This window comes from Notothenia rossii, assembly GCF_949606895.1.
Source record: "Notothenia rossii genome assembly, chromosome: 9".
NCBI lineage: Eukaryota > Metazoa > Chordata > Actinopteri > Perciformes > Nototheniidae > Notothenia > Notothenia rossii.
The window spans coordinates 51,130,600-51,153,908 of NC_136907.1; the positions used below are offsets into that span (position 1 = coordinate 51,130,600).

The 23,309-nt window shown below is 39.1% G+C and overlaps 1 protein-coding gene across 12 annotated transcripts in view; it reads right to left on the reverse strand.

Moving 5' to 3' along the window:
• The window catches only part of LOC307017844 (uncharacterized protein), a 162,155-nt gene extending 149,331 nt beyond the window's left edge, over nucleotides 1-12,824 (reverse strand). For 2 of the 12 annotated variants that reach the window (XR_013802282.1, XM_079647700.1), the window contains exons 1-10: nucleotides 12,669-12,824; nucleotides 12,402-12,593; nucleotides 11,605-11,784; nucleotides 11,320-11,508; nucleotides 7,889-7,951; nucleotides 7,679-7,777; nucleotides 7,473-7,571; nucleotides 7,263-7,361; nucleotides 7,057-7,155; nucleotides 6,847-6,945 (exon numbers count right to left, since the gene is read on the reverse strand). Coding sequence is in view for 10 of the 12 variants with exons in the window: in XM_079647700.1 (XP_079503826.1) it covers nucleotides 6,847-6,945; nucleotides 7,057-7,155; nucleotides 7,263-7,361; nucleotides 7,473-7,571; nucleotides 7,679-7,777; nucleotides 7,889-7,951; nucleotides 11,320-11,508; nucleotides 11,605-11,784; nucleotides 12,402-12,593; nucleotides 12,669-12,726 (1,177 nt within the window). In the remaining 2 variants the exon portion in view is untranslated. Of the gene's footprint in view, nucleotides 1-3,818; nucleotides 4,231-4,321; nucleotides 4,348-4,726; nucleotides 4,889-4,985; nucleotides 5,148-6,692; nucleotides 6,735-6,846; nucleotides 6,946-7,056; nucleotides 7,156-7,262; nucleotides 7,362-7,472; nucleotides 7,572-7,678; nucleotides 7,778-7,888; nucleotides 7,952-11,319; nucleotides 11,509-11,604; nucleotides 11,785-12,401; nucleotides 12,594-12,668 lie in introns of those variants that run through there. The other 10 variants (XR_013802281.1, XM_079647702.1, XM_079647697.1 and 7 more) reach the window with 9 other exon arrangements.
• Nucleotides 12,825-23,309: the final 10,485 nt, after the last annotated feature.

The following is a 23,309-nucleotide window of genomic DNA, read 5'->3' on the forward strand; positions in this document are numbered from 1 at the left end:
ATATATTCTAGGATTTGGGTAGGTATTTTAACAAGACTTTCAGCCTGTATTTCGCTGATTTGTACTCATCGACTTTTGTCACTAGGCCGTTTTGGTTCTTGTAGTTTGACTCTGTAAAAGTATGTCTTTTCACAGAGCCCCATCGTTGGGCGCCATGTTAGAGTTGGTGAGGTCCTGATAATTTATTCCGGGAAATTACTCAGACCTACTAATTGACCTAACCAAAGTTATTGAGTCTATGTAAGTTTACTGCTTGGCTCAGATCCACCAACGTCAGCAAGATCTCACATCTATTAACTCCCCGAAGAACCAGGTTCAATTAACTGCTGTTTCAATTCACACAACTCTCTTAAATCTGTTTAAGCGATCCCGAAGGATTTTGATATCAGTAATGAGGTGTGGCCCTACCTAAGTGTGAGTGTGACAGGGTGCAATCTTACCTTTGAAGCAGGAGAGGAGAGCGCAGATGCTGCCTACTCTCTTATCAGAGTATGGCATAAATCATTATAGGCCTTAAAGGCCCTGTGAAGTGTGCACCTGTGCATGATCTGTTATGCTAATACGTATAGTAATGACCAAAATTGTCCATTGGAACCCATATCAAAAAATGTTGGAATAGCAACAAATTTGACGAGTTTTGAATTTTCCGGGGAAATCTGCAGTCGACCTTCGCCTTCGTGGGCGTGGCTTGCGATCTACTGCGTGACTTCACGAGATGGACGCCGCCGCACTGTTTACATTCACCACCGTTCGTTTTTTCTCTTTTTCAAAGTCGAATTTCTCAACGTTTTTGAGCTAGTATTTTCCTGGAAAGTGTGTCGGAGTCGACTGGAAGTGATTGCCAATCGAGAAAACCTGACAATGGAGGCGACAGTGAAGAAAGAGGGATGAAAAACACAGGGGAAACGATGCATTGCCGCTGGCTGTAGTAATGTCAAGTCTGCCGAAGTGGCGATGTTTCTGTTCCCAAAAGATGAAGGTGAGCCTGGCTGGTGTCATTGTTTCGTAGATTATTTGATTGATCATGATAAATAAAGGCCACTGGTCGATTCGAGAGAGAGAGAAAGAGAGACTGACAGAGTTACAGGGTTGTTGTTAGCATCTGGTGCTAGCTCGGAGCTAACGGAGATTAGCTGTTTCAACAATAAGGAGAGGGAGAGTGCTCTCCTGTGGGACTGAGAGAGATAACGTCACCTCGGGGAGGTAAACTGTAGCCTAAGTTATCTCAGTGGGTTTGGTCATCTATGTAAACAAATATTTCCATCTATGTAATATTAGTTGTATAAAATAGGTTAAGAAATCATTCCAATGTTTTTTGATTATTGAAATATATGTTTCATATGAGTGTTGAGAGCTGTATCCATAAATCTCTTAATGTTGCCCTCAAAGTGCACCAGATTGATCCCTTTCCTCATCTATCCTGTCCGAAAAGCTGTCCAAATCAATCATTTCTCTCACACTAGTATCACTTTCCAGAGTCTCCGCCATGTTTACAATCGCAACTGGGTACATCTTGTGACGTCACAGCCACTATCGTCTGCAACTTCTGTTAGGCTCAGACGGCAAAATTAATAATTCATTAATTCATTAATTATGAATTATTAAAAATTATTTTAGCCATGAACAGGCACAATGATATGTAAGGAATGAAACTGCCATTTCATTTTGGTGCAAAGACATGCACTTCACTGGGCCTTTAAACTCAATTTAACAAACCACTTGTGTTTTGTTTATACTGTAAATATGGAAAAACCTAAAATATGAAGCATTTTCATTGTGGGTTATACAAGAATATAATTGATTATATTTGATTATAACTAACTTTTGTTTCAAGTATTCAATATACTATGAAGATCTCAACAGAGCGGTGGAGTGATGAGGAGGGTTCGGCGTTCTGGCGATTTACTCGGAAGGCTTCAGTAGAAGCTGCTGGGACTCCGGGGACTTCCGGCCGGGGACTTCGGGTGGCAGTATACGCCGTGAAGTTGTTTGCGGCCTGCCAGTAAACCCAAAGCAGAAGTAGAAGAAGTGACGTCATCGGCTTCATTTGCGTAATCCTCCCTCAGGGACATAGTCCGGTGTGAACGTGATTTACTAGATAGTTCCGGAACTAAAAAAAACAGGAACTATTCCTGGGAAAAGTACTTGGAGTGACAGCGCCTAATGTCTTGCACTTATGAGTCGATGATATCCTCACCGAGCTTTTGTATGATAACAAATATATTCAATAAAAAAAATCTATATAATAAAAAAACACTGCTCGAGCCCATACTGTGTTCCCTTTAGTGTTTACTTCCTTTCCGTTTTCTTCATCTGTTCTCTTTAGTGTTTACTTCCTGTTGAAGTATTATTTGAATTATTTGAAGGATTAAAGTAACGTGTTATGGCAGGAAAGTTCGATCTGGTATATTCATTTTAATGTCACCTTATATAGAATGTGTGTTAAACTTGTGATTTCTGCATTGAGTGACTTCTGCCTAGCAGATACCAAGAAGAGGCCCCTAGGGTCTCTCTGTTAATTATCAATAGTCCTTGCAATCAACAGGGGAATTCCCGGATACATTTTCAAATATAATGCAGTTAAAGTCCTGTTAATTAGTGATTCATGTCCCGCATGCATTAGTTAAGAAACGATAAGGATGTTGGGTTGTTGAAATGTACGCGCGTTTCCTGCAAGACTCTTATCAGATAAGGAGATGATTGGGTCACACACAAGTTAGAGAGACAATGGTCCTTCTGATCAAGCTGACTTTGGGGTCATGGGAAGTTCAGGGAAGGCCTTATGCCATAGGAACAGTTAAGCTTTGTTATTTACCTAATCCTAAAGATGTCATGAGATGATGACTGGTAAATCTATACAAGCATAGCTTTCAGAGGGGAAACATGTGACTGTTGTGTGATAAGATACATGATAGGATGTGTGTGTGTGTTGAAGATGTTTAGGGGGAATGAGTATGTGTCCTGTCAAAGAGTCCTCTGTCATGACTCCAAATCATTGATTGGGGGATCTGCCTAAGGGCAGAGGGACAAACACACACACACACACACACATACACTGTGAAGCAACAGATGGAATCAACAACTGCGGACTTACTACCTGGGGTCCCGCCCAGAAGGGAAACCGACCAATGGAACACTGCCAACTCACTGGCTAGCTCGCTCAGAAGTGAACTCGCCAATAACAAATAGCTAGGGAAGAGCAAGCGATAAAACTCCTCCCCACCTGTGTATAAATGTTGTGATCATTTTGAAGATCGGCGCTCTTGTTTTTGACTTACCGTTCCTGAGACGTGTCTCACACGGTGGTAGAACCTGAGCCCGGAGTACTCTGCAGAGTGCTTCGTGATTAGGTGATGTATTGTATGTTTTTGCCATTAAAGCAGATTATTGTTTAACCCTTATCCTGGCTGCTTTGAATTTTTCCTTCTTTTGAGAACCCGCTCATATAGGAACGGCGCGGAGCAGTAATTCTGCCCCAACACTGTCTATCTTCTTCTGTTGATTTCTCTGATGTCTTTTAAAATCTTTCCTTCTCATGCGCTCTTTTTATTTTCTTTACTAGAGGCAGTTCAGCCATCATGAATCCAAAGTGTTGTGCTGTACACAAATATAAAAAGGATGCATGGTATCTGATGGAGAAAAAAGATTGTTCTGCACATCTTGCGTTAAATTGACCGGACTTCTTTCTGTGGATTGATATGACTGCACATAGTCCCCTGATCCTCTTGTAGCTACGGTCTATTCTCATTAGCAGCGGTCTCTTAGCAAAACATTAACAACCTCTGGTTGACCAATAAAAATTGAGAATTCAACAAAGCTGTGTGTTAATACAAGTTTATACTTACTGATATAGAAATCAATTTGTAGTGGAAAGACTGTACGTAATTTACAGAAGATATAAAACAAATATCTATGTTGATTGTTTAAGAACAATTCCCGTTTATTCAGTCTACTGTAGACCCTTTCACTTTTATTTTTAATCAAAGTGTTGATAGACATTAGTGCATCAAGAGTTCCAAGCATAAAAAGACTCTCAAAGAACAATTTGCTTCAACATTGTGTAAATATGTTCAATCAAAATGAAAGAACAAAAACAAAAACAGCTGATTTAAAAGAAAATCATTTACAAATATGATTTTTTTTTGGGTGTTTATCTTCTCTGGTGGAGATATTTCAAATGCCTCCAATTGTGCTTCTGTTTTCAGTCCTGCCCTCCACTGGGCATCTTTGCTGGAAAAGCACAGACAAAAGGTATTACTTCAATGATGTAAAACCGATCAAATGTAGTTAAAATATTGAGCCGTCTGAGAATAGCACTTACATAATAATGATCATTTCTCCAACAACCTAGAAATAATCCAATAACAACAGAACAGCAGTGAATATTCAGAACGTCATTTCTTTCACTCAAACTGCTCTAATTGAATTTTCATTCACTAAAGTTTGCATATCTACCCTAGTGTTAAAAAAGTCCAAGTAAATGTGTAAAAATCTGAATTTTTACTAGTTATTAAGGTCGGGCTACATACACATTATTTGCCAACCTTAAGACCCAAAACATTTAGATAATCTAAAAAAGATTTTTTACGAACTCTGTTTCCTGCTTTCTGGTGAATTTCATTTAACACAAATATCAAAATAAGTAAAGTGTAACACTATTGACATTACAATACATATTCTTAAGTTTGAATTCTTGTTCTGTGTGAAAATGGCTCCATATACTTACAGTGGGTATAGACAATTCTTCCATTAATGCATTGAACACGGCGGATCCAATCATACCAAATACATGGAATATACGTATCCACTCCTTCCTTTACGTATTCAACTGCAGACATTATAACATCGGCCATCATCGTTTGAGCAGGATCTATGACACAGAAAGCCACTGCACAGAAAGAAAAACGTATGTATAATTACTCGGGTAATATATTTTGGTAATATCTTTTTAGGAACAAAAACTTGTCGTTATGACTTGTTTATACCTTTGCAGGATGGTGGTTCTGTCCACTTCCCATTGCTTTGACACGTCACAATGTCTGGACCCTCTAATTTGTAAAAGCCATTACATTGGTATTTCAAAGATGTTCTGCTCACTTCCACAAAATCTCCGTTTAGAACACTTGGGTAGTCTCCACAGTTGGCGTCTAAAATCAAAAAGAGGCTATTTAATATTTCCATTTAACTTTAAAAACAGGCCGGTCAAAGTTAACGTGTTAACGCTTGAGATTGATCTGGAAACCTAAACGTTTTTAAAATATCTACGCAGACTATTCACATACCAATTGACAACTTCCTCCTATAATTACAGCTCATATGTTTACCATGAATTGTATGGCAGTAAAAAGGCAAAGAAAGCAGAGGAACTGGCACAAGCTCCATGTATTTCACCGACTGGAGACCACTGGACATCAGGAAGCAGTAACAGCACCATTTAATAAAAGAAGGAAAGGCATTTTGCTTTGTAATGTAGGAGCCCGTTTCTTGAAGTTTCTCAGGAGTGGAAGACACGGTTTTTACTGTAGAAATAGTTACTGCTTGCATTATGATAGCGGCAGAAAACAGGAGCATCTGTGTGGCGCACATTATACAGAGCGCAATCACAAAGACTTGACAGCGTCTTTTGATAATTTAGCTAAGTGTCGGAAAGTTGAAGGACTTCATGCCAATCATTTTGAAATCATCAAAACTGAGGTGAGATGTTTAACAATAAAATAACAAACCTATGATTTGTCTTACCAGTTTGTCATGCATTTCTTTATTACAACATAGCATGTGTATTTCTTTAATCTCCCAAAAATACACTAAGCAAGGTTAATAATAGTATTTTAAACTTGTGATGAATCATGATTAATGATTTTCATCTATTGGTGGGGCTCTTCTCTAGAACCTTTTTTCAAATCAATAACATTTTGAAAGACCTTGTTGACCTTATCTTCACAAAGTTCTGCAACTGGTTTTTCAGGTTTTCTTTGCAGATGGTGACTGCTTAATCCATTCCCCCACAAACTTAACGTTACATGTTTTCCATGTTGTACTTCTTTCTTTACAGTCTGGTTCATGTCAGCAGAAGTAATCACCATACTTGTCGTTAATGAACCATAAAATCAAACAAGTTGGTTGGTCGCAAAGAATATTCTCAGACAGGCAGAATAAAGATGATCTATAACTCAAATTGATGCATTATTTTCTATACAAAATGGGTAGTGGGTGCTATCTTATGCCCTATTTACATTTATTTTAGATAACATCAGATATAACAACAAATATATTTAGCAACAGGAACATTTGTTAACAATGATGTTTGTGAACGAAAGTTGATGTTAGCTTGAAATGTAAAAACTAACATCAGCCATACAGTGTAATGCTGTTAACACTCTCTGTAGTCAGATCTAGTAGAGTGTCATTTTTTCTCTTAATTAGCTGTTGTTTGCTCACATTCACTTTTCCAATTGGAGTTAACTGACTGACCGCTTTTGAGTGTCATGAGAGCCAGTGGCAAAATCAGAATGCTTAATTTGAGCTACCCGTTTTTTAAACTACCTTCTTCTAGCTGAAGTCATCCAACTGCCGTCTGATGTAAGACATAGGCCTTCAGATAAGTTTATTGAGAGATCAGATCAATGCATTTACCCACTCATATTTAAAACCGATCAATAAACTACTGCCAATCGATGTAATGTGTCCTCTACCTGTTCCTCCCACTGTGGCTCCACCATGTCCAGTACTGCTGCCTGGGTGGGAATAAGACAACACATGAAATATAATCCTAGAAATGTATCTATGGAGAGATTGGAACAAAGGATTTTAATCATTCATACTTTATAATTAAAGGTAAATAACTACCTCCACCTGCAGGTTGTATCCCACTGCCAGCAGAAGTAGTGTCTCTTCCACCTGTTCCTCCCACTGTGGATCCGCCATGTCCAGTATCAGGTCTTCTGTCTGAGTGGACATATAAAATAAATATCAAGGCCTATAGCTACATATGCAGTGGTTATATAATTGGATTAACTCATATTTCATAGTCGTATTGATTATGAATCAGTAAACTACCTCCACCTGCAGGTTGTATCCCACTGCCAGCAGAAGTAGTGTCTCTTCCACCTGTTCCTCCCACTGTGGATCCGCCATGTCCAGTATCAGGTCTTCTGTCTGAGTGGACACATAAAATACATTTCAAGGCCTATACATATGCAGTGGTTAGATAATTGGATTAATTCATATTTCATAGCCGTATTGATTATGAATCAGTAAACTACCTCCACCTGCAGGTTGTATCCCACTGCCAGCAGAAGTAGTGTCTCTTCCACCTGTTCCTCCCACTGTGGATCCGCCATGTCCAGTATCAGGTCTTCTGTCTGAGTGGACATATAAAATAAATATCAAGGCCTATAGCTACATATGCAGTGGTTATATAATTGGATTAACTCATATTTCATAGTCGTATTGATTATGAATCAGTAAACTACCTCCACCTGCAGGTTGTATCCCACTGCCAGCAGAAGTAGTGTCTCTTCCACCTGTTCCTCCCACTGTGGATCCGCCATGTCCAGTATCAGGTCTTCTGTCTGAGTGGACACATAAAATACATTTCAAGGCCTATACATATGCAGTGGTTAGATAATTGGATTAATTCATATTTCATAGCCGTATTGATTATGAATCAGTAAACTACCTCCACCTGCAGGTTGTATCCCACTGCCAGCAGAAGTAGTGTCTCTTCCACCTGTTCCTCCCACTGTGGATCCGCCATGTCCAGTATCAGGTCTTCTGTCTGAGTGGACATATAAAATAAATATCAAGTCCTATAGCTACATATGCAGTGGTTATATAATTGGATTAACTCATATTTCATAGTCGTATTGATTATGAATCAGTAAACTACCTCCACCTGCAGGTTGTATCCCACTGCCATCAGATGTAGTGTGTTCTCCACCTGATCCCACCTCTGCAGCACAAAATATTACATTTAAAGGACGAGAACCAAGTTGTTTTAAGCAGTTTTAAATAAACACAGAGCTTTATCTTTTACCAGTTGCTAACTCTCACGCATCTGGCGTGTGACACACACTTTCACTCTCAATCTCACGCTCTCACGCTGCCCAAAACGATTCTCACGCCAAAAACAAGATGAACCGGCGATCGTTTTGGGTTGGTTATTTACAATGTTGAGTTGACAGCTGCTCAAGCTGTCGATCCGCTCCCTCCCCACCCCCACCACTCTGAACAACGTTAACAGTGGGAGCCGGTTGGTCAATCCCCGACCCGTATTGCGCATGCGCAGATCTAAGATCCAGTAGAAATTATAAAGAAGTAAAAGTCTGCTGCTTATTGTTCTACTAGGCCAAAATAGAGTCAAAGATTATATGAGAGTGAGAGTGTGTTAATTAATATATTTAGCAGTTTGGAGTAAGTCTGTAGATTTGTTTGTGTCTGTGTGTTTCATGTATAGGCCTCTCACGATAATTAATTTTGTTGGATACATTTTCCCGGAAATTATTGCGATAAACGATAATATTGTCGGCACCGTTGTATGACAATTTTAGACCACTGACATAATGATAATATATAATAATAATTCAAGTACATGCTTTCAATCTGCTAGTCACATCCTCATGTAAATGGCAATTTATCGAGTTCATTTTTATTTATCGTACGATAAGTCAATTCATTGCTTATCGCGACAGGCACACAATAAAACAGTGGAAACAAACATGTGTTTGACTTCCATTAGTGAATGAAACGTTGTGCCCTTTATAGTCTGTGTCCAATATTGTGTATTTGTATATATTGTATATACAGTATATCCTATATATATGCTAAGGTCCAGCTGCTGACACGATAGCAGTCATTTAGTGCGCATATGTGTAATTAAACCCATGATATCAAAATCTCACTCCAGCCAGGTACCCAAAGTTGGCAACCCTGCTTTTACTATTTTTTTAAATATTTGGTAAGATGTCTCCCTGTTATTTTTATGAAGTACCGGAGCGCACCCATGACTCGCGCATGCATGCACACGCACGGTTGTGGCATGAAGACCAAAAGAGAAAGATATGGACACAAGAAGTGTGCAATTGTATCTAGTATCCTATCCATCTGATATGATTTAAGTGGGGGAACGTCCTCTAGGGGGGTCAACACCCATATGAAACAGAACTGTAAACAGATTTTCTTTTTCTTCATGGATATTTTACAAATCACTCCCCTTTTAAACTGTACTCTTGTTTTATCGTCATATAGTATTTCATACCTGTTTTTCATTTATTCTCTTATTTTTGTATAACTATAATGATCATATAGACAAGTTTACGCGCCAAACCACGGGTAGCGCCATAACCCTACACAAATGCACTTCATTTCCGCCGGAAGTCTTTTGCACAGCGTCTGTCGGTGTAAACCGGTGTAAACAGTCAGACGGGCACTGGTGTAAACACAGCGATTTCGATGCTAACAGTGATGCTAGCTTGGGAACACGATTCTACTTCTTTGACTGGAGATGGCGTTACTCTCCCCCACCCGAATTCAGTGCAAAACTGGGAGGATAACATGACGACGTGGCCCAGCATAACGTACAGCAAAATTTGCTCCTACTTCGTTCAATCCATGGCAATAGATGGAAAAGCAATGGACAGTCTGAAGGCATATCATAAGGCTGCGCACATTCTACTTTGCCCACATGCTCCCGAAAATTGTTGACGATTTTGTTGAGGGAAGGTTACAGTTCTGCAGTAAATATCTCAGCATTTTAAAACCAAAATAAACTGCCTTATTTAGGTCATGCCCACAGGAGCCAACAGTTGTCTGTTGTTTACATAATGCACAATTTACATGATCTCTTTATGCTGTGCAATATATCATATGTGCCTGTACTGTTTGAGTGAAAATAAAGTTTGATGTAATTTAATTTCATTATTGCACTGTTATTGCATTTCATATGTTCCTTAGAGTGCTACAATTTCTTTTAACACAGTTCATCATTCATATTAAGCTCATACTGTACATAAATAACACTGAATTAATTAATTGTTGAGAGGAAACTAAAGAAATGGCTTCAACAAGAAAGATCACATGTTTAATCCTAACAGGTATTACAAATTAAAATATAAAAGCAGCCCACACAATTACATCACTATGAAAATATTCATATATAATATTAAAAAATACAATGCATGCAGTATTTGTTGTGTTTATCTGTATTTAATGAACAACATGGCTGGGTGCTGGGTGCTGGTTTGTGGTCGTAGCACTCTCTATCTAACCACTCGTTCAGGTGCTTTCTCGAGTGATTGCAACCAACTACCGCACACGTAGTTCCCGAACCACTTTTCTTCATGTTGTAATTGTTATATCCTCTTTGTCTCTGCGATATCAGTGCTTTGTCGGCACAACGGAGCTAGCTAGCAAAACAAACCCAGTCCGCCAAAACGGAAGTGCATTGCATCGAAGGGAGGAGTTCAGGATGTAGAGCGGAAACGGCTCAATAACTTGTGTATAAAGGTGTGCCTTTACATCACTGAGCTGAGCCGGCGTTCCGGTGCGCTCCGGCAGCACTACACCCAGTTCCTACAGACTGTATCCTAACCCGTACGGAAATAAAAGAGCAGTATTCTTTCTGTACTGTACTAGTTTGCCCTAGTAAAGCACATTATCCTAACAACAATTCTAAAATAGTTTTTTAGTCATTTTAATATTTCTTAATCTTACCACTCATACTATTCAACGTTTTTTCGCAAGACCTTTGAGGTATGGGCCTAGAAGTAATATATTTTATCTTCAGTATTAGTCTCGTCCTTTTATGCATTTTTTATTTGAATCTGTCTGGTTTTAATAACCATTCTGTTTTCTTACATTTGATATCTATGTCAAATGTTAGCTTAGTTGCAGGGTAGCTTTTGTCATATATGGTACATTTGAGGGCAATTGTAATGCTGTGTTACACGGACCCTGACTTGCTTAATACAATTTTTATTTTCTTCTAACAATTTAAGTGTTTTGTGTTGAATAATATTTCTACATAAAGTGTATTTTTAATCTATTTATATAGTAGTTCCATAGTCTAATCGAGCCATTTTCTAATGCTTTTCACTATTTGAAATGGCCATCAAGTTTATTTTATTATTATTTCTAATTATTGTTGAATCAGTAGTTGACTTCACCTTAAATTCTGTCATATTTGCTTAATTTAGACCATGGGAGCCATTTAATGTTGGACAAGGGTCATTTGTAACATCTTATAATTCACCAATCCATAATGACACAGAAATAATAAAAAGTATTCTTATTGGCGCATTTCTCAGTAAATTGCCAACTTACTGCACGTTGGGCCTTCAGTCCAGTTTCCTGAGATGCAAATGATTGTTTCGGTGTCTGCTCGCTCTGCAGTATATCTATCTTCACACTTATACTGCAGTTTTGAGCTTGCAGCAAACACCTCCTGGTATCCCTTACCAATGATGACTGCATGTTTTTGTTTAGGGGGATCACCACATGATTCGGTACTCCCTGAAAATGAGGTTATTGTGTAAAGTGGATTTAAGATTTAGATACTGATTTGATTCTGGTAACTGACGTTTACAAAAATTAATAAGACAGACTTACTTTCACAGATTGGCACAGAGGACCATGCTCCGTTTATACACTCTGCTGTGGCGTCATGGTCTTTGTGTTCATATCCGTCGTCACATCTAACCCAGATTTTGTCTCTCTCCCCATACCGACCATTTGTGCTTGCATCGTAGTTTCCATTTGGGACAGTCAGTGGCACACAGGCTTTTCCTTCTGAGTTGGAAAATAAATGAATACAATTTGAAATAAAGTGCAGCACACGACAGCTCCTATTCATTGTCCTTTATTCAGTGGACGTTAAGGCCCCCAAAGACTTTTTCAAGAACAAAAAAGTATACCTTCTCACCGTCATTTCATTTTTAAAATGCCATTATTTGCATGAAAAATATTTTTACGGTTTTAATAAAGGCAACATTTTTGTAACATTTAACCAGAACTCATATATTTATTTCATCGTTGGATATTAAGTAAGTTAGGCCAAAATCAACTAGCATCATTCAGAAATGTAACAAAAAGGAGATCTTTGCCTACTCTTGAAATGTTATGCTAAAATCTGTGTGCCGCCGGGTTGTGTTGGTGTTTGTATAATTTATGTTTGTTGGTGACATTGGTGAGAATGGATGGAAAAATATATAAAAACTGGTTACAAAACATGTGATAATAATTAAAAAGTCTCTACAGTGTCATAAAAAAGACATTATCCTTTCAATCAAAATCAGAAATTAAATGAAAATAAAACTATAAAGCAAAGTATTACAAATTTACCCTGAAAAACACAACGTAGAGTGGCTTATTTAAAAAAAAAAAACAGAGAAATTATTAAAACGTACCTATACATTGGGGTTCAGGAGACCATTTGCCATTTTTACATATGCTTGTCGCCCACCAGCCCTCCACTGCTGGTTTAAGTCCGTTATCACAGGCGTAAGTGAGCGTTGCTTCATGAAGGTACGTTTTTTGTTCAGGGACAACATAACCTCCACTCAGCCTGGAATTAGTACAGTTCTGGGTTTCATTTTGTGCTGAAACAAGTAAGAGAGCACTATAATAAAACACTTGAACTAAAAATGATAGGTGACCGAATGTAATGTTCTTACCATGCAGCACTCCTGGGAACCAAAGCAGAAGAACAAACCCTAGATATCCCATAGACATTTTTTCCGGAATTAAAATACTGCAGGACAAAGCAGAGCGAAGTACACTCCGATCAGGATTGTACAATCAGATCAGGTAAATTATTGTGGGGGTCAACCCCAAAAAGTTAGGCAATGTGTGTCTTTGATTCTGACGTCACGCTGTTGCTCTGAGGCCAACACACCGATGTGAACTGCAGCAAATATCACAAAAACATATTGCGTATTAATCAGAGATACATATGGGGTAACTGTACTTCTAAAAAGACTAAATTGGTACTATTTTATGTCTCATTTTATGACTTATTCAAAATGATGGGGATGTTTCTGGTGGAGCTGGAGTTATGCAGAGGTAGAATAAGTATTCAGATCCTCTGCTTGAATAAAAGTAAATGCTGTATACCACTCTGTTAACATTTTGAAATAAAAAATTCCTGCATTGAAAATGTAAATCAGGTAAATGTATAATCAGTAACATGCTGTTAAAGTGTTAAATGGAGTTTCTGGTATTATCTCCTTATTTTTGAAATAATTAACAGTACCCTAATCTGATTACAAATTCATGAAGGATAATTAAACATAATGAAATATGAAAGCTTTAACTCTAATTTTGTGTATTTTGAGTTTGTGATGGTACCTCAAACTGACATTGCATATCCCCCCCACCCTTCATTTCTTTAGTCAACATTTCAAAATGATTTCCCGGACTGCTGTGATCGGAGGTCAGCATTATGCAACACCAAACACAGGGAGGTCAAAGCTCACACTGCAGAAAAAGAGGTGAAATTTGGAGGAAAAACAACATTTGATAACACAAGGATACTTCCTCCAAATTGTATATTCAAATAATTACTGATAATTTATGATGTGAATATTTAGTTAGTCCATGAATTACTAACCCAAACATTTTTAAATATTGTTTTGTTTTCCAGGACATTAAACATGCGTTTTTTTTACAATATTAAAAATAGATTTGTCTTCACAAGAAGGCTTCAGAAACCTAAAAATGCAGCTTATCCAAACTTATTAAAAATAGGTACAATTAAGTTGGACTGGAAAAACTAAAAAACATTAAAATAAAAGTGCTTCACATAGAAAATTGTAAATATCTTTATGTGATTTATTATTTATTTTGGCTTTAATTTAATTGTATTTGTGTTCATTTTATGCCTTTAGTTTCTGCTGTTACTTCCTGCCAGAAACGCCTCCATTGTACCCCTTTGTTTACTTCAGTAACACAATGACTACACTATCACTCGCACTGCTAATGGCTAGCGTTCCGACACATTGTATGTTACGGTACGGCCACACAGCAGCTTTGAAAAAATCTTGAAAATCTTGGAGCCGGGCGTGTCTGAGAGCTTGGGGATTTTTTGCGAGCAACGCGTCCAACAACCAATCACATGAATCTCCCGCCCCCGACATACAAAGCAAAAAACCATGGGAATTTTATGCGAGCAATATATATATATATAAACTCCCCAAACAGGTGAAAACCTACCAGTTTCACCCACTGTCTCTGCCATCTCCCTCCATGCCTGGTTCCTCCGGTTGGTATCCCGGTAAATAGTTCTGGTCGTAAAGAACCGGGTGATTTGCTACCGTAATTTCTCGTTTGGAATATGAGGAAATGAACTGCGGTCTGGCTCTCACAGCTTGCACGCGATTGGCTAGCGCTTGTACTGTCAGATTTGCATAAACGGGATTTGATTGGCTGACGCTTCCAGCTCAGCTTCAAAAGTTGAACATTGTTCAACTTTTGAATCCTGAAAATCCTGGAAATCTTCGCTTTGCTTCCCCACAATGCAGTTCGGCGAAAAGCGAGGCAAAGTGACGTCATCCCCATTCAAAGTCAATGGGCAGAAGAGCGTTGGAAGCGTTGGAAGATTTTTTTAAAGCTGCTGTGTTGACGTACCGTTATAGGCTAATTTTAGAGGAGCCCTGGCCTGCGCCGAGACGCTTCTGAGACGCTTCTGAGCCGTAACGCGCCGCGTGTGGTGGAATAGCACCCTTTGACTAGAGTGGCCGATATCTTTGCGAACGCCGCGGCAGCCGTAACCCCTAGTTTCCACCGGGTCCGTCTGCATCGCGTTACGCTCCGCTTCTGAAATGCTTCTGAAACGCGCCCGGTAGGGTATGACGCCGGAGGAGGCCGGACCAAAACCGCGGCGCAGCCGTTACGCGTCGCAGACGGACCCAGGGGATACTAGGGGTAACGCAGCCGTAACGCGACGCAGACGGACCCGGTGGAAATTAGGGGTAAGGGGGCGGGACATCACCCAACCACAAGAGCAGACTAGGCTCTGGTTTGAGACAGAGGGTGAAAAGAGGTGCTGCAGCACATGAGGAAAATAGAGACCTTTTCGAACATTGTATATGTCCTCTTTAAATAACTTATCCATAAGCGACATAAAAATGTAAGTGTTTCCAAAATCTCCTTAGACTGGGGCAGCCCTATTGCTTCAATATGAAGGGCACAAGGTCTTACTGGACGAAATCATCAAAAAGCTGCACTAAGCAATTACTCTGCTGAGGAAAGTGACGTAGGGTCGGATGTCGTAAAGAGGAAGGAGGCAATTTGTCCTGTGTGTGTCTGTGTGTGTGAAGCCTCCAGAGATCTGTATTGATTTCTATCTCCACTATCTGCCTGACGCAACTCGCCCATTGATGAGGAAGGTTACTTTTTTTTTTTTCTTGTTATCATCAATCTTGCCACACTACTATGTGTCCTTTGATGCCAATCTTTTAATATTTTGTATTTTTAAAACATTTTTTAAATCACACGACCGCCCTTCAAGCCAATCATAATCGAGCTGCCGCTACTGAGAGTGAAACTGAGTATCTGCTCAGCTTTTGGAGCAAGTGAGAGCTCGTGAATATTTCGCTCTGCAGCTGGATGAGAGCATGGATGTAGCAAATATTGTTGTTTATACATATGAATATAAATATGTTTATTGTTGATATTACTGTTGAATATTATATATAATATTATTAAGGCATAAGTAGCTTTCAAAAATGCTAAAAATATATGTTAATTGTTCATATTTCTGTTCAAAATTATCTAATATTATAGAGACAGAAATCACTTTTTTTTTTTTTTATATATATATGTTTACTGTTGATATTACTGTTTAATATTGTGTTAAGAATGTTTATAACAGAAGACACAATGAATGTAATGAATGACAAACAAAAGATAAATACAAAAAAATGTTAGAAGAATAACTGATTATTAATTATTTATACAAATATATATTACGAAAATGTATTAAGCTGTATGATTAATTTTTCATATTTTCCATCATAATGTACTCATCATTTAAAAACAAATTGCAACAGGGGGGTCCCCGCGAATAATGCTATATGGGGGTCCTTGGCATGGCAAAGTTAGGGCAGTGTTTTTCAAAGTCCGCCAGGGGGGGCACGCAAAGTTTGAGGAAAAGGGGAATTTTTTTCTTTTTTTAAAGTTACATTTGTTTTATTTATTTTTATTTTAGATGTTATTAATAACTGCATATCTATCAATCTATGTGTCATTTGATGCCAATCTTTTAATATTTTTTATTTATTATCCCTCTATGGCAGTGGTTCCCAACCTTTTTTCCCAAGAGCCCCCCCAAATTACTCCTGTTGGGCAGAAGTAGAAACAATTCACAAAGGGATTAAACTGTTTAAAACACATGCTCAAAGTAAGCCGGATTTTGCCGATGTGTTTCTGTGGATTCAAAAGTCGTAAATAATCTACAAAATGGAGGAGACCGATCTGACCGGAGCAACTGTGACAAATAATCCAACTGAAACCGGCATGGACAATGACAATGTTTTAAAAATGCGCTTATCCAGAAAAGCCCGGTTTGAACACTTTACGGGTTAGAAGAACATTTTTTATTAAAGAAAGAATTATACATTTCTTTCTTTTTATGCCTTTAATAGCTACTAACTTGAATTGTTATTCAAATTAATTAATCAATTATGTTTAATATTTTATTGTAATGTAGAGACAAGGCTTTTAGTGACAATCATGTATTGCTTTACAATTATATGTAAAAGAAAAAGAAAAAAAAAAGTCTAAATATGATATTTGGCCTCAAATCATCTGAGGCCTGGCGCCCCCCCCTGCGATCTTAAGCGCCCCCCAGGTTGGGAACCACTGCTCTATGGCATGACTTTTTATTTTGGGAGGAAAATAATTGTTCACAATATGTTATAGGAGCTTAGGGGTCCCTGATATTATATCAATTAAAAAATGTGACCCCCCCATACCCCTCAGCCAGAGGTTGGTTTGTTGCCTCAGGACAACACTGTGCTTCGAGGGTATTGAAACACCAAGGATTTCTACAATTCAGAATAAATAGAAAAAACAACTCTATATGAGTTCAAAAGGTTTTCTTTGTGTGTGTGTGTGTGTGTGTGTGTGTGTGTGTGTGTGTGTGTGTGTGTGTGTGTGTGTGTGTGTGTGTGTGTGTGTGTGTGTGTGTGTGTATCGAAAGCCTATCGAAAAGCCAAAAGTGCCATAATACGCCCGTATGTTCGTCCGTAGTTTCGGAGGCCCGTAAGTTGGTCCGTAGTTTCGCACCAACTTACGGGGAGGCCCGTAAGTTGGTGCGAAACTACGGACGAACATATGGGGAGGCCCGTAAGTTGGTGCGAAACTACGGAAGAACATACGGGCGTATTTTCGCGCGGTTTTTCATGATAATGAGCCCCTCCTTCTGATTTCCATAGCCAATGAGTTCAAAGTTTCTGTAACGAATCAGTGACGAGTAAAGCCAGACCAAAGCAATATGTAGAGGAAAAGTTCCTGACATTGTGAGGCTGTAAATTGTACGTTATTCCAGATGCATGGGACTATGTATTAATTTCCCTTTCAATATAATAAATATATCAATCAATATATCCTGCCTTCATTGTCTTTTAAAATAAAATCGCCTTACCTTATCTTACTGAAGTGAAGGGTATTTATGTCTCCTTAAATCACCTTTTAAATGTACTTCTTATAACATGGTGTTGCATATCAAAATGTTCAGTCTCTGGTCTTGCTAGAAATGCAAAGTCACTCCTCACCTTAGAGCACTGTCTTATGAGATACTTAGCTTAGAAATCAGATTTTTGGAAAACTTAAAAACTCTTGTGAAAACACAGATGTACTATCATGTAGATGAAAAGTTCCAAGGGGACCAAGTATTAATTTTCCTTTGAATATAATCAATAAATCAAACAATATAAAATATATATATATATAAAAAAATACAATTGCCTTACCCTTTTCCTTAACCCTCTGGAGTGTGAAGTGAAGGGTATTTTCTCAATTTTTAGATGTCTCCTTAAATCAACTTTTAAATTCACTTCTTATAACATGGCATGGTGTTACATGTCAAAATGTTCAGTACAGTCTCTGGTCTTGCTAGAAATGCAAAGTCACTCACCTTATGAGATACTAAGCTTAGAAATCCGATTTTTGGAAAACTTCAAAACTGTTGTCAAACACAGATGTACTCATGTCATCCATTTTTTTTGCTGTTTCAGATTTGGTTCACAAAAGTAGTGAAATATATGAATTACACTATAGGCCTATATAAATGTGTCGTTCATGTCTAAAATGAAAATGTATAAATTATAATTTAGAGTAAAAATATTTCCATCACTCTACTTTCACCACAGAAAAGTTACATCAGGACTGATTCATATTCCATACCAAGGTTCATGTGATGATGTGTACAAATACAAATTGAGCATTAAACATTTTTATTCAACCAACTATTTATGTTAACATAAGAAACTGTAAAATCTCAATATTTACAATATCAGAACATTCTCAACCAACTATTCACTATAAATGTAAAGACAGGGGGAGCAGTGTAATGGTCTGTCTTCCATGACAGTGGGTCTGGCTGCTGTGTAGGTGGGGGTGATGGTGCATGGGCTGCTGGTGGCTGTGTCGGAGGGAGGTAGGTGTGATTGTCCCAGGTTGATGCTGGCGGCTGTGTGGGAGGTACGTCTGCTAGGAGAGACTTCTTTGCTGGCTTGGTTGATCGTGATGGCTGTGGTGGAGGCCTTTGTACCGAGGTGTATCTTAATCTTGTGGCAGGCACAGATGGAGGTGGAGGCCGCTGTAGTGATGCTGGTCCTTGGTGGTGATGGCTCTGGTGAAGGCCCTTGAGCCACGGTAGATCTTGACCTGGGTGCAGGGCAGGCACAGATGGAGGTTCTTGCTGCTAGGCCCAGGCAGCTGTGAAATCGGAAAGAAATATAGGACAATAATTACTACTAAGTTCATTAAAATATAAAGTTCAAGTGGAATGTTTCTCAAGCACAAATAACAATGCACAACTCAACCGTTTCTTGGAATCGAAACTAAAATGGTGAAACAAAAACCTACCGCACCCACAACATTTTCTTTTACATGTGCAATGTCCGATGTCAAGACGCCATTGTGCTAATATAGCATTAGGCCATGTTTTGGCCCAGAGGAGGAAAACATTGTTTTGTTTGTCGTTACTCTGAGCTTTGAAGTCTGCCATACAGACTTTGCACTTTGGCAGACATCTTGTATTGGTCAAGCTGCATGATTATTTTCTGAAGTACTTCAAAAGTGAAATGAAGGGGGTTTTGGATATGCTATGTTGAGTGCATATAGCAAACCCAGAAGGAGGGCACAAGCTGAGGCAACTGAAGGCAGTTAATTCAGCACCTCCACGCCCTTGATGATGATGCCGATGTCTGCTGGTGGCTCCTGCAGTCCTTCCTCCTCCTACCGTATCACAAACACACCCATTGTTAGCTCCTCCATCTCCTTCGGAAGATCATCTGTTCTGGAGTCCTAGAGTAGGAGTAAATGACAACAAACATCACTGGCATCACTTTGCACTAATATGCACTTAATATGGGACAATAATATCACTGGCCGGAGTCCTACTCTGTGATTACTCACTGATTATTCTGACGAATCACATGATCAGAACCTAATATTTAATTCATTCATCTCATCTGATCCATCTGTATTATTGCGATTATGTTGAGAAGGATTAATATTAATATCATTCAATTGTTGTCAAATTGTGGACGTGCTGTGTGGCTGTCTGTGGGGGTGGGTTGTCGTGCATTGTTCTGTGTTTTGTGTTAAAATGTGTAAAATTCAACAAAGAGTATTTAAAAAAAAAAAAACATGCTAGGACTACTTTTTACATATACATGTTGTGTTTCGCGGTATACTTGGGAAAATTACTAAAAACCCAAATTCCAATGCTATGCTTTAGTTATTCCTGATGAGCAGGTGGCATGGTCCATCAGTGTATGAATGGGTGAATGTGAACGTGGTGTTAAAGTGCTATGAGGAGTTGGAAAACCATAAAGGTGCTTTAAACTTACATGATGTCAAATGTCCAAGATTATGAATATAATCAAACCCGACAGGTGTTATTTTAGTAGAGAAATGTCCCTTTTACAGCATTAATATCAATCTAATATGTATTAGCACGTGTGCCTTTGACAAGCTGTGCTGACATGCAAACTAGATATTCCTTGATCAGCTCAACTGGATCTTCTCCCAGGAAGATAATGAGGGCTCTCAGGACACACTCCCTCCGAAGATGAATGTCTTCAGTCTGGGACAACATTATTTTGGTTAATTTTATTTTTCAAAATGTCTATTGACAGATTTCCTTACTCTTACAGCTAAAATCCTTCACTTTATTTAGAAACAAATGGACAGTCCTAGTTACAGAATTTCATAAAACAACGGTTGCCCTCCCAATGCATCTATAAAAGGATACACAAAATGTATCCCTTTTAGCTGGCAAGGACTCATTTGACAATGCAGATTTACCTGGTCAAAAATGTCCATGATGTCAGCATTCTTTTGAAGTTTTGATCCTCCTTTGGCACGGATGACTGTGATTAGCTGACTTGAGTGAATGTCCAACTGGGTTATGAACTTCTCCTCAAGAGGAATGGTCATTATCCTCTGGAACTCTGCATTGATCTATGAAAGAATAATACAAAAATGACAGTGAGTAAATTCATAAAAATTCAATTGAACTCAGTCTGTATGCAATTAACATTTGAAAAAAGAACCTTTGAAGCAAGTCTAAACTTCTTCCGACCCCTTTTCGGACGTGTAATTAGCTAAAGCTTTGTTGTTTATTGATACCAGACAATGACACTACAGATTATTCAATTATTAATTAAATGTTTCGTTATTGCATTCATTTGTATAGTACTGTATCACCTTTTGTTTCATTTGTATTTTCTTTGGTTCTACACGCTCGAGGAAAAAAAACTAAACTAAGCATGCCTACACACTGGCAAAAAGTATAACAAATTAAAAATGTAAATTCTGTCAGTAAACACTTTTAAACATAATCTTTACCACACCATATTATGATGAATGGATAAAAGCTTACTAAAAAATGGATACACACTAGATCAGAGGTGCCCAGTACGTCGACCGCGGTCGACCAGTCGACCGCAGGGGCAATGCTGGTAGATCGCGAGTCATTCATAAAAACAAAAATCCAGCTCCGTTAAAATAGACAAAACAGGTTTCGACCCCTCCTCCCTTGGCCTCCCTGCCACTTAATTCAGGAGTTTACTTGATTGACAGAAAAAGCGACCTATCACTTTCCAGTCTGTTAACCCAGAATGCAAAGCGATACAAAATCAGTCAAGTGCCGGGAAAACTCAAATTAAGTTAAAGAGATAAACAAGATAAAAACAACAAAATGAGTGCGGGACCGAGGAAAAAGCTAAAGACATACCACTTCCACACAGAATGGGAGGAAGAATATTTTTTTGTGATGTCACATTCAAAGGTTATTTGCCTTATTTGTAAAGCAAGTGTCGCTCTGCCAAAGAAAGCTAACGTGGAGAGGCATTATCGGAGTGTTCACAAGGCATATGACAGCGACTTCCCTCCGAGTAGCGAGTTAAGAAAGAGAAAGGTGAGGGAACTTAAATCACAATTAGCTGGACAGCAGTCACTTTTCTTAAAGCCGACATCCACCGCAAAGGCAGCCACTGAAGCATCTCTACGAGTGAGTCACGTTATAATCAAACACAAAAAATTCTTTCAAGATGGAGAGATGGTGAAAGAAGCCTTCGTAGAAGCAGCAGACGCCTTGTTTCGGGATTACACAAACAAAACAGAAATAGTAAACGCTATCAAGGCCGTCCAATTATCACGGAGCACAGTCACACATCGCTGTGAAGTCATGGCTAAGGATTTGACCCAGCAACTCAGGAAGGACATAGAAGACTGCGAGTGCTTCTCACTCCAACTAGACGAGTCCACTGACGTGAGCGATACAGCGCAATTGTGCGTTTTTATCCGGATGGTGTTCACAGACATGACGGCGAAAGAGGAATTGCTGACAATTCTGCCAATGAAGGAACACACTCGGGGCGAGGACATTTTTCGGACATTTAAAAACTTTGTTGACAACACTAAACTCCCCATGTCTAAGTTGAGTTCCATCACAACGGATGGTGCGCCTGCGATGGTGGGCCGTTGTAATGGCTTCATCGCAAAATGCAGAGAGGATGACACATTCCCTGACTTTCTGAATTATCACTGCATCATACACCAGCACGCACTTTGTGCAAAAATGCTGAACATGAAAGAGGTCATGGATGTGTCACTTAAAGTGGCCTGTTCTATTCGGGCAAGACCTCTTCAAAGACGGCTGTTTCGTGCATATCTGGAGGATGCCGACTGTGTTCACACTGACCTCTTACTACACACCGACGTAAGATGGCTGAGCAGGGGCAATTTTCTCCAGAGATTTCGAGTGCTTCTACCGGAGATAAAGGAATTTCTCCATGGCACCAAGCTCGCGGAGTACGCACGTCTAGATGACGAGGAGTGGCTGTTAGATCTGGCGTTTTTAACAGACATTACACACATGTTAAATGAGCTGAACTTGGAGCTACAAGGGAAAGACAGAACTGTGGTTGACATGATCAGCTCAGTTAATGCCTTCAAACGAAGACTGCATCTGCTGTGTTCAAAGCTACAGCGCAAAGATTTGGCCAACTTCAAAAACATCGCCTCTGAGCTGGAGAAGCAAGGGAAGGACAGCGCGCTCCTTGACAGTGTGCGCTACACAGAGCAAGTCAATAACATTACATCTGACTTCGAGAAACGCTTCCGAGACTTCGCTTTGCTCGAGCCAATCGCCACATTCATGTGCTATCCGTTTAGTGAAGACCATGATATTGATTCGCTGGCCCAAAACATCGGAACAGTGTTTCATCTGAACCCGTCTGCGCTGGAGGATGAGATGTTGTCGCTGCAGGCCGACATTCAGTTAAAGGCGCGTGCCCATGCCGGACAGTTTTGGAACTTATTCAGGGTTGAAAAGTATCCAAACGTCAGAAAATGTGCCACCTCACTGACCTCACTCTTCGGCTCAACTTATTTATGCGAGTCAGCCTTCTCCCAAATGAAGATAGTGAAGTCGAAATACCGTTCCCAATTAACTGATGAACATTTGGAGGCCTGTCTGAGACTAGCCATCAGCAGTTACTGTCCTGATTATGCAACATTGACGGACTCCATTCAGTGCAAGTCATCAGAATATGGTAGGGACCCACCTAAATATATTGAAT